General features: G+C 38.8%; 1 protein-coding gene and 1 pseudogene across 2 annotated transcripts in view; one reads left to right on the top strand and one right to left on the bottom strand.

The window, feature by feature from the left end:
* Ppme1 (protein phosphatase methylesterase 1) overlaps positions 1-12,446 on the bottom strand; it is a 47,999-nt gene that overhangs the window by 9,864 nt on the left and 25,689 nt on the right. For both annotated transcript variants that reach the window (XM_085682883.2, XM_048435025.3), the window contains exons 4-8: positions 8,132-8,189; positions 7,770-7,821; positions 5,335-5,489; positions 3,216-3,306; positions 1,652-1,717 (exon numbers count right to left, since the gene is read on the bottom strand). In XM_085682883.2, the coding sequence (XP_085539009.1) occupies positions 1,652-1,717; positions 3,216-3,306; positions 5,335-5,489; positions 7,770-7,821; positions 8,132-8,189 (422 nt within the window). The remainder of the gene's footprint in view (positions 1-1,651; positions 1,718-3,215; positions 3,307-5,334; positions 5,490-7,769; positions 7,822-8,131; positions 8,190-12,446) is intronic.
* On the top strand, positions 7,222-7,735 carry LOC146889848 (small ribosomal subunit protein eS26 pseudogene; annotated as a pseudogene).

Here is a 12,446-nt window from a genome sequence, read left to right as displayed (position 1 = left end):
TTTTACTCAGATAAAAAGGGTTTATATGTTGCACGGTGCTACCTAGAGTTGAGGTGGTGAGGATGGCTCCCACCCCATGGTCCTAGAGTCTGTGGCGGCTGAGAAACAAACGGACTCCTACAACAACAGTAGAAGGGAGACTTGCTCGCAAGAAAAGTTTCAGTAGGCGGAGATGAGAGTGGGTAAAAAGGGGTGAAAATGACTATAATCTTTATACACATGTATCAAACTGTCAAATATAAAAGAAGACAACAATGATACAAATGGAACCTCTTTACTATATAATTAAATAGAAAAATCACTATTATATGAACAGCTGGTCCCATGGTTCCTTTTAGAGAAAACTCAATGGAAAAATATATAGACAGGTGTTATTATGGGTTCTAAGGCCTGGAGGCAGCTAGAGGCCTGGCAAACTAGTTTCCTCAAAAATCTACCTGGCAGTGTGGCAGAGAGGGAGAAAAAGCAGACACTCAGGAGGGCATCAGCCGACTGCTCGTGCTTATCTCGATTTTCACTTTCAACTTACAAATTAAATAGCAGGGCAACTAAGTCTAACAATAATGTAGTGCATATTTCAAAAAGGTCAGAAAAGAAGATTTTGAGTGATTTCACCATGAAATAAATATTCAAGGTTATAGATATGCTGATTACCCTGAATTACTCATAAATATACATGATATCGAAATAGTTATACAACACCTAAGTAAATATGCACATACAAATTATTATCTGTAAAACAAAAATTCAGAAAAATTTGAAAAAGAAAATACTACTGCTTAGATTAATTAATTGATGCTATTAGATTCTAACTTTTTTAGGTGTAATAATGTTGTTATTATTCCTACAGAGCATAATAAATTCCTACAAAAAGACTCAGATTTGGGGGGAGTTTGTTTTACAATATTTGAGGTTAGGGTGCGTTAACAGACATGTAAACCAAACAAGACTGGTCATGAGTTAAAGCACTAAAATGGCCACTGATCACATTAGGGTTCCTTAAATTACACTAAAACACAGTTTTTCAGAAATTCAAGCTCTTACAAACAAGACTGTGCACATTAAACACAATACACAATCACTAGTGGTGATAAGCATTCCATGATGACACTTTCCTTTTTACCTAACTCCTACGCTCCTGTCTGGCCTAGTGGATGCTGTTTTTTCAATTAACGTTTATTTTGTGGTTATTTACAAAGGACTCATGCAAATCCACCAAGAAAGATCAATTAGGTTGAGTAACTTCAGCTCAGCCTTTGAATCTGGCTTTTATTCTAACTCTGCCAGAATTTCATACTTGGGTTTGGGTTTTATATTGGGTTTGGCTCAGTGACACTCAGACACTAACACAGGAACACTGGTGTGGACATTTAGTTTAAATGTGTACTCACTGGAATGCCCAACAACAGGAGGATGTGCTAATTTAATCTAGGAGTTAAAGAAGACACTACCGGGCTTTGGAGTTTCTAAAAACCAAACAGAAAAAACAACTAGAAAAACCATCTCCATGTTAGACTAACAGAACTCACCTGTAATTTTATCTAAAATAATGAAGGCATTTAGCAGTATGGCAGAATAAGTGCAGGAACAAAGGAGCCCTAATTCTCTCCTGTTTTTCATCCTCTAACCAGCAAAGAGATAAAAGGCTTACTGTTTGACTTGACCGACCATTGAGACTCGGGCAGACTCCAGGTTTCGAATCTGGCCGCTCTTCACACTAGGAGAGAAAGGAGGGAGATTCTTAGCACAGCGCAATACCAGGAAGGGGTAATTCAGGTTCTGTGGTATCTAACAGAGAGCTGCAGTCACCATGTGCTACTGAACAGACAACTGCCACTCCTCTCCTGGCTATTACGAGTGTAAGTAAAGAAACTGCAGCTTCTCAGAGGATGCATGAGAAGCACAGAAGCACAAAGATAACACTGATATGATGAAACATGTTCAGAGAAGTGCTTTATTTCCAATGAGGAAGCAGAGAAGCCTGTCCATGTTCTATGGCACCGAGGACTGACTGGACAGCCGGCTCACTGTGGAGCTGAAGGTCCTGGGAGTGAGTCAGTAGGAGGACTTGACAGAGCAGGGCTGGTGGCAGACGACAGCTTTCATGGCCTTATATGCTGTTCTAGTTGGAATGGGAGCCCAAAGCTCATTCCCTAGAAACTGGATTCTCATTGCAACAGTAGAGGTAGGACCTTTAAGATACCATCAGCTTAGGCTCTTCCTTCAGGAACAGGTTAAGGTCTTTATCAAAAAGCATTTTGCTGGGCTGGAGGGATGGCTCAGAGGTTAAACAGTGCTTGCTGCCCTCCAAGGCAACAAAGCACCGATGTCAAGCAGCTGACAACCATGTTTAATCTAACTCCAGGGGAACAGATCCATCTTCTGGTCTCTGTGGGTACCCACTCACAGTTCTTTATTGACAACTGTCTATCTCTCTCTCTCTGTCTCTCTCTCTCTGTCTCTCTCAAACACACACATATAAATGAAAAAAAAAGGAGGTTTGCTATAAAGTAAGTTTGAGGCTGAAGAGATGGCTCAGTGAGTGCAGGGACTTTCATCTTAAGACTTATTTCTGCAGAGGTCAGCAGTGTTCTACTCATCTTTGAATCTTCATCCTTTAGCATGAAGTAAATTTCACACAGACTTATAAAATTATCAGTTGGACTAATAGTTATATTCAATGATGAGACCCTTCAACAGAAGTCATAGGCAATTCTGCCAGCATTTTTTTTTTAAATAAAAACTACTTAAGTTTTTTGTTTTGTTTTCCCTACAAATCCAAATAATTCTAGTGAACAGAACACCTGTCCTATTGTTCTGGAGAACAGAACCTGCACCAGCTATTTCTTCACCACTAAGTGTAAAACACAGAAAGTGAATCTAGAACCATGGAGCTACAGGGGTGGAGGAAGCTTTGGAGACCACCTGATGCAAGTTCTCACCCTCAGGGCAGAACCAGCTGGACAGCAGATGACCTATAATTACTAACATCCTAGGAGATGCTGTATTAGCAAGGTACACTTTGCAGATGACTGAGGCAATTAGGAGACACTGAAAAACACTCTGCTTCAAAGCTATTTCCTTACATACAATCACAGAAAGGCTTGGAAAGTCATCTTCTGCTTCTCAGTACTTGAGCTGACTAAAAGAGAGAGAAAGAGAGAGAGGCTAAAACATAACATCTGAAATTGAGACAGTTTAGATTTGTGGGTTACCTCCATTCAATAGCATTCTCCAGAGACTTGAAGGTTTTAGGCCGACCACGCAAAAAATTCTGCATGCTGTTAAGTGCATCCATGGCTGTACCTGATGTTAAACAAAAATTTTAACTACATCAATAAACTTTTGTTTTGTTTTGTTTTCTTGCTTTGCAATTCTACTAAGTACTTATTTTTGCTCCCTCCCTGACTATTTCTTTCATGCCTCACTTCTTTCTTCCCACAGTTAAGTACACTCTTCTGCTTTCCTGTCACATATAATCCAAGTTATCCTCTCTCACCCCTTAAGGTAGCTTCCTTCCCTCTCATGAGGATCTCCTTATAGCTAGCTCTCTCTCTCTCTCTCTCTCTCTCTCTCTCTCTCTCTCTCTCTCACACACACACACACACACACACAGAAACACTATTTTAAATTTTGTTTCCACATGAGGGAAAATGTGATATTTCTCTGATTCTGGCTTATTTTGCTTAACATGATATCCAGTTACATCTATTTTCCTGCAAATGTCATTATTTCATTTTTCTTAAGACTGCATAAAATTTCATTGTTCATATGCGCCACATTTTCTTTATCTATTTACCTATTATGCGCATCTAGTATAATTCCATGGAACTAGCTAAAAATATGGATGTGCAAGTGTCTCTGGGCTGCTGACTGGGAGTCCTTCAGGTATATATCCACAAGGTAGAGCTAGGTCATGATAGTTCTATTTCCAATTTTTTTGAGGAACCTCCATACTGACTTCCAGTGTCGCTACACAAATTTACATTCAGTCAGAAAAGAAAAAGAGTCCCTCTTTCCCTATATTCTTAACAGCATGTAATCAATTGTTTTATTAATGACAGACATCACCCCTGACTGGAGTGAGTGGAATCTCGAAACAGCTTTAATTTGCAATTTCTTAGTGGGTAAGAATGCGGAACACTTTTAAAATTCTTTATCGGCAATTTGTATTTCTTCTTTTGAGAACCTTTTTCCTCCATTCACTGATAAGATGATATTTTACTTTTTGGTGTTAAATTTTGCACACATGTATACACACACACACACACACACACACACAAGATATGAATCCCCAGTATGAACTAGCTTTCAGAGATCCTTTCCCATTCTGAAGGTCATCTTTTCTTCACCTGGTGATAGTTTCTTTTCTATACAGAAGATTCCTAGCTTTGTAGAATTCTAGCAGCTAATTTTCAGAGGATTTCCTGTGCTATTGGAGTCCTACAAACCCTTGCCTGTGCCTGTATCATCAAGAGAACAGTACTCATGTTACTCTCACATCCACAATAACGGAATGGCATTGCTTACACAGGAAGAATCCTCCCTGAAAGGTTTGGCTCTCAGCTGGTCGCACTATCAAGAGGTGGTTGGGTAATAAAGACATTAACGTCATCAACAGATTAATCCACTGTTGAATGCATACTGAATAGGCTGTTTGGAGACATGGTCTACTTAGAGGAAGCAGGTAACTAGGGGCATGCTCTGGAAGTACAATTTGCTCCTAGTCTCCCTCTGTGTGATGCTCTGACTCACCACATTCTAAAAGCAATGGACCAGCCAACCATGGACCAAAACCTCTGACACCATGGGCCAGAATAAATCTTTCCTCCTTTACATTGCTTATCTTAGATATTTTGTCACCGTGGCAAAAACTAACACACTGAGTCAACTCTCCATATTTGCTCCTGGTAATAGCAGAATTCAGTGACGCTTGGGTAAAGTAAAGATAGAGTTTAAGAACATTCTGAAGACCAACACAAGCCAGCTTCCACTATGGCTCTCAGTAATTCCTGACTACTGGTATTCACTCCACATGTGGCACCCAGTGAACAGGACAGCTACCTGTACAAGTAGCAGTGAGATTCTCAGGGTAAGTCAGAAAAAGCAGTTTGTTTCTAAATTGTTAAAAGCTAAAAGACGCACATAAGATTAGAAATATTATACAGTCATAAAAAGGTGTTACTGAAAGTTTCTCATAAGAGAAAATAGTTGTATAATTCTATAAAGGTACAAAGACATGTTCATACTTTAAGATGAGTGAAAACTGAGAATAAATATGGACAAGGTAACAATGTACCAGGATGTCTCTTGGTCAGCAGTTAGCAAACTTACCTTCCACAACATCAATCATACAGAGGCCCAAGAGGCTTGGCACAAGGTTGGCTGATGCTGTGTGCACTGCAATGGCACCACCCATGCTGTGCCCGATCAGCATGACTGGAGGAGGGAGGTCCCCATACATGGCTTCAACCACATTGCCAACATCTCTGCAAAAAGAGAAAGCTTAGAGTGCTGGAGAAGGACACCAAAGATAGCGTTCTCTCTCAGTTCCTTCTTCTGGGTTGTAACTAATAGCTGTGGGAAATGGAGAAGATCTGTGGAGCACTCTACGACACATCCATGTGAGCCTGCTTACATGGCTCCTGGTATCCATGCAGAGACACACACCCAGTTCTCCAGATAAACGGCAGGTTAAGGACTAAGAACCTCAGGTTTCTGATGTTTTTTTTAATATTATCCTACACATCTAGTACATTCATATAAACATATACTCAAGCTAAGTTTGGCATTCTGGAGAAATTATTTACTCTAAGCCTCTGTTTTCCCATTTATAAATGCAATGAGGTTTAAGATAATAAGATTACTATCAGCCTCAGTTTGTTTATTTTACATTTGTCTGTGTGTGCATGTGTGAGCGCAGGCACACAAACATCATGGCACACATGGAAATCAGAGGAAAATTTGCAAGAGTTACTTTAAGCAATGACTGAGAAGTGAATATGAAACTGTTATCCAAAGTTAAAGGACTGTTCAAAAGAAAAGACTCAGGGAAAAAAAAAACCAAAGCTTCCTTCACAGAAGCACTGCTTCTAAAGACAAGATGCCTGCCCTGGAAAGACAAGTGATGGTAGTGGGAGCAAAACCGACAATTTGAATAGTGTTGCTAGGATCACTGAATCTCACTCTCAAATTCATATATTAATTATGAAATATTATTATTTGCAAGTTTGCAGTGTATCTGTTAGAAGAACAAACATTGATAAAAGTTAAGTATTGTGCTCAGAACTAAAAGGACATCAAGTGTTCATTCTTACTGCTTTTGTTCTAGTTAATAGTAGTTAACAGTAGGACTTACAAAAGTGACTGAGGCATAAGGGGCTTTCCTCATGCGTGGATTGACCCCTGTACAGATTAATGAGTGAACCACCTGGTATAAAGAGTGCTCTCTCTGGCGCACAGCTGCCTTACCATGTGGAATACTCCACCATACCATAATCCAAGACTAGTATTAGGCTCTAGACTTTCCATTCTCTAGAACTCTGAGCCTAAATAAACCACTATTCTTTATGAATCCACCGAATTTGTGTTCCCAGTGATGCAGCAATGGAAGGCAAGTACCCGCCATGCCCTATGAGCTTTCTGTGTCATCTAGTGCGATTCTTCAGCCACCTCGTCTGAAAGGGCCTTACTACAATTCTACAAGTAAGAAACTCAGACATATTTACTAACTGTAAATACAGCCAAGTCAATTAAACTCATTTGGTCTACCAAATGTCACTGTGCTTCCACCAAAGTAAAAATAATTTAAAAAGTAATGTAGGAGATTTATACAGAGTTTCGGAAAAGTAAAATCAAGTAGTGTTTCTCTATCAATATGACAGAACAACAACAAAAAAATACTGCAGGCTCATTCCTATGTAAAGATGTGTGTGTGTGTGTGTGTGTGTGTGTGTGTGTGTATCTTACACACAGATAGACATGGACTAGAGGTTCAATTAATTAATATCAAGCCATGTGGTTATGATTCTATTTAGAGGTAAATATTTTTTAAAAAAAGGTTAAAATTTAAAACCATTATCAATATATAAATTCCAGAATAATTCACAATTCTTACAAAATTTTAATAGGTAAGGATAAAATGAATAAAATAAAATATTCTGGAAGGCATCAAATTCCAACCTTAAAATATACATTGCTCTTTTGGGACTTGGCTCCAAGATGACCAAGAGAAGGAGAAACAACGGTTGTGCCAAAATGGGCCGTGGCATACGCAGCTAATTTGCTGCATGAGCTGTGTGCCCAATGACAAGGCCATTAAGAAGTTCGTCATTTGGAACACTGTAGAGGCCACTGCCACCAGGGACATATCCGAAGCATGTGTCTTCGATGCTTATGTGCTCCCCAAACTCTATGTCAAGCTGCGTTACTATGTGAGCTGTGCTATTCAAAGCAAGGTAGTCAGGAATCGATCTCGGGAAGCTTAGAAAGACCGAATTTAGACCTGCTGGTGCTGCACCACACGACCTCCACCAAAGCCCATAAAGAGGCGGCTTCATAAAGACAGAGGAAAACACCTTGGAAAAATAAAATGGGACTTACACTCTTTTAAAATATATATATATATATATATATATATATATATATATACACACACACACATTAACTGAGTTAGATACTCTCTATGAAAGTTGTTAATGTATGAAGGTCTAAAACACGTAACAACTGGGACTGAATAGATGGCAATCAATCAGTGTTTGCTTCCTTACTTTGCCATTGTTTCTGCTGACAGGTCTTCAGAATTCTTGACTTTAGTTTCTCCTAAAAAGAAAATAATTTTAAGATAAAATTTTCGGTGATAGGAATCACAAAACCAGGAGTAATGGAATGGGGACTTTATATATTTTAAGGATAGATTTAGCAAGTATGTTCTATATTCCAGACAAATCTTTATGGTTAGCTATTCTGAAGAGGATAATTATGGTAGTCTACCTACACGATAGGATTCCTCCCCAAGGACCCAAATGGAGTATACTAGGTTCATTTGTGTCAGCTAACATTGTGGCCGTTTGGACCTATTAAGGGGTTGGGTAACTGCATTGCGTCGGTGGCCATGAGGAGCTGTACTCACCATGACTTCGGAGATCTAGAGCTACAATCCTACACTGTACTCTACTGATGATTGCTGCCTGGAAGGAAAAAAACAAAGAGGAAAGGTACAGGTTTTGCTCAGTTACAAACAATTTTGTTAAAAGAACCACAATCATAATTCAAGGTACCAAGAAAACTAAAAGAAAACTTGTTTTATCCCACAGGTTTCCTTTAAAGTACAATAAAAGAACAATGCTTCCCTGTTTTTCTATATACACTGTAGTCTGTCCCCTACTTAAGAATAAACTTTACCCTAAGCCCTCCTTAAACTGTCATTATTCCTAGCATTCCAAATGATCCTCTGGTTTATTATAAAGCTACAGTAATAAAAATAGCATGGCACTGGCATAGAAGCAGACACACTGATCAATGGAATCAAACTGAAGTCCCAGACATAAGTTCCTGTTAATACCTAATTTTCTGAAGCCAAAAATACACACTGGGGAAAAGACAGTATCTTCAACAAATGGTGCAGGTCAAACTGGATTTCTGCATGTAGAAGAACACAAATAGATCCATATTTTTATCACCCTGCACAAAACTCAAGTCCAAGTGTATCAAGGCCATCAACATAAAGCCAGAAGCCCTGAATCTGATAGAAGAGGAAGTAGGAAATAGGCTTGAACTCATTGGCACAGGAAAGGACTCTCTGGACATAACACCACAGTGTTCTCACGCTAAGACAATTAATAAATGGGACCTCATGAAGCTGAGAAGAACACCGTCATTCAAAGTGGCAGCTACAGGATGGGTAAAGGTCTTTACCAATTATACATCTGACAGGATTAGCACCTACAACTAAAAAACCTGAACTTCAAGAAAACAACACATTTTAAAACGGAATACAGACTAAGCAGCAGACAGTTCTCAAAAGATGGAACACAACATCCTCAGCCATCAGAAGTGTAAATTACAACTACTTTGAGACTTCATCTTACATCCGTCAGAGTGGCCAAGATCAATAAAATAAATGACCGCATATGCTGATGAGGATGAGGGAAAGGGAATACTTAACTGCTATTGAAAACATAACCTCTATGGAAATCAGTGTGGTAGTTTTACAGGAAGCTGAGAATCGATCTACCTCAAGATTCAGCTATATTACTCTTGGCATATATCCAAAGCATTCTACATTTTATTACAGAGATACTTCTCAACCATATTCACTGCTGCTCTATTCATAATTGCCAGAAACTGGAAACAGCCCAGATGTTCATCAACAGATGGATGGATAATGACAATGTGGCACATTTGCATAATGGAATATTAGTCAACTGCTAAGAAAAATGAAATTATGAAATTCACAGGTAGCTGGGTGGTGATGGCATACACTTTTAATCTCAGCACTCAGGAGGCAGAGGCAAGCAGATCTCTGAGTTTGAGGCCAGACTGGTCTACAAAGCTAGTTCCAGGACAGCCAGGGAAACCCTGTCTCAAAAGGAAAAAAAAATTCACAGGTAAATAGATAGATTTTTGGGGGGAGGGGTCACCATGAGTGAGATAACCAGATCCAAAAAGACAAATTGTATGTTTTCTTTTATGTGTGAATGTTAAATTTTAAGCTTTTGATATGCATACTACAATCCAAATGACCACAGAGGGTAAGTACTTAGTAAAGAACTAGCGGGAGGAGAGGATCTCCAAGGAAGAGGAAATAGACAATAAAGTTACAGAGAGACAAAGGGGAAAATGGGAGGATAAGATATGGAGGGAATGGAGAGAAGGGTAAAGGAGAGAATATGAAGAGGGACAACTAACACTCAAGGCCATTTGAAAAGTTCTATGGAAACCCACCATTGTACAAGTTTCCTAAATTATACACATACGTGAAAAAATCTAAATGGAGTCACCAAATAATAGGGGAAGACAATGTTCTAATTAGACATCTTATGCCACCCAGTAAAACCTCCAGTGCCAGGAATGGGTTACATTTTGTTAAGTCGTTGGCCAAAGTTGCCCCATGGAAACTCCCAAAGGCTACTGATTGTTCTTTACAATCTGATGATAATAAGGCCCTATCGCTGAAGACAACACTTATCATCAGAAGCTTCATTCCTACTGACTTGCATTCATGGTACTGGAAGTGCTCTCTGCACAATACCAGAGGAAACGGATAATCATCAGTATCTTGCAGTTAAAAACCCTGTGACCTACAACAGTGAGCCGCCTACAAGATATACTGGTACAATAGTAGCACAAATGTTACAGGAGTAACACTTTCTGATTGGTTCTAAGGTTCACTCCATGAAATGGAACCCATATCTGACACTGGCAAAGTGGCCAGGGACTAGAGAGGCCCCGGGCCTAGTGAAAAGCTTATTACTATTATTCTGCTAAAGGAACACAGCAATAAAATGACTCCTAATGACATACTGCCACACCCATAGAGCTGCGTTTGCAGTAGATGAGAACACTCAGTCCTAAATGGGCTATCTTCATTAAAGCTCTCCTAGTGAGGAGGTAAAGAAACAGAGGTGATGCACATATGAACTCACAGAGACTATGGCAGCATACACAGGACTGCACAGATGGGGTTCCAGCACTGAGAGGGGAGGTGAACATGGGGTCCCACATCTATCCAAGAAGATATCTATAATTGATACCCTCTGGCAAAGGGAAAAATCACTTTTCTCCAATTGAATCTTACAGGGTATATCAATCACACTTCAGGGCAGGCTCTATGCCCAGAAATAGCCAACATAAACCAAACTCAATGTTATTTTTGTATAATTTTGCTTTGTTAGGACATTTTTTGACTTATTGATCTTTTGATCTTTTTCATTTTTGTGAGTTCTCGTTTTGTTTTTATGCCATATTTTTGATTTTGAAAGAGAGAAAGAAAAAGAAAATAAAATTGGATTGATAGGGAGGTAGGGAGGATATGAGAAGAATTGGGAGAGGTAAAAAACATGATCAAAGTATATTATACAAGAAAAAATTTTCAATTCAAAAAGAACCCCCCTGATAAAATAATTATGAACCAAACTTTTATAAATCACTTCATATGCGGTACTTTGTTATGGTGATAAGAAAAAAGAACTAACCCATGTCAATAATTATTATATTGATTACCTGTTAAGATGATCAAGATATATCATTTTGAATACAATTATTCAAACAAAATATTCTTTAAAATGATTTCACCTATGCTTTTAAACCTATGCAATATATCTACTAGGAAAAAATTATTCACATTAGATCTACTTGGCAGCACTGGTCTAGAGACATGAGAAAGCTTGGTTCCATCAGGCAAATCACAAGCATAGCTTATAGTAAAAGAAGGAAACAGCAAACAAAAGTCAAATCCTTTAGTGCCAAGGATTTAATACTGAATCCCAATTATTCCTGCCTTTGGGAACAAAGTGAAACACTTGGGGCTGTAATTAATGACCATTTGGTCTAGGGACCTGGTTTCTTTCAGTGGCAAACAGAGAAGTGTGTATATTTGCAATGCACAAGGAGATTACTTCATTTTATACAAAGGTGTTGCTAGTATTTTCCTTAGAAGTCTCCTTGCATGTGGGCTGCCTTTTTCTCCAGTCAAAGATGTATGCAAGATTTACAAAGGGCAGTATTCATATTAGCCCATATCGTGTACTATAGACCCGAGTACTACAAGCCAAGTGTTATTTCCTAAATTTTAAGGTGCATGCAACTGTGCACACACACACACACATTTTTTTTTAAAGTAAAATAAAATAAAGCATTACTTTAAAAAGAAGAGAGTTAATATTCCAACATGGATGAGAGAGGGGTTCATGAAGATTCGCCCCTAGCTAAGGAGTAGCTTAGCTACTTGGCAACTAATGGCTGTTAGGGGAGGGGAGTCATTTTTCGTCCGGGATGTGGCCATTACTAGGTTGTTTATGTTCCTGTAGATGGCCCAACTTCCATGCACACACAAACTACACTAACTAGGCTCAATAGGTTACTTAAAAAAATAAGAAGATGGGGACTCAGAGATTAAGAGCAATGACTGCTCTTCCAGAGGTCCTGAGTTCAATCTCCAGCAACCACATGGGTGGCTCACAACAGATAATGAGATCTGGTGTCCATTTCTGGCCTGCAGGCATACACGCTGGCAGAATACTGTATACTTAATAAATAAATATTTTTTTAAAAAAATAAAAAGACATGAAGTTGGAAGTATTGAAAGGGTTGAAAGAATAATAGGAGGGATTTAGGTGGATATAACCAAGATCCATTGCACTCATGTATGAAATTACCAAACAATAGAAATATTTCCATGTGCAAGGTACCATGGGGACACTGAAGAAAACAAAGTGAGAGACATA

Source organism: Myodes glareolus, chromosome 24, assembly GCF_982192425.1.
Source record: "Myodes glareolus chromosome 24, mMyoGla1.1, whole genome shotgun sequence".
Classification (NCBI taxonomy): domain Eukaryota; kingdom Metazoa; phylum Chordata; class Mammalia; order Rodentia; family Cricetidae; genus Myodes; species Myodes glareolus.
The sequence above is the reverse complement of the archived record's forward strand: the minus strand, read 5'-3'. Positions and strand labels throughout refer to the sequence as shown.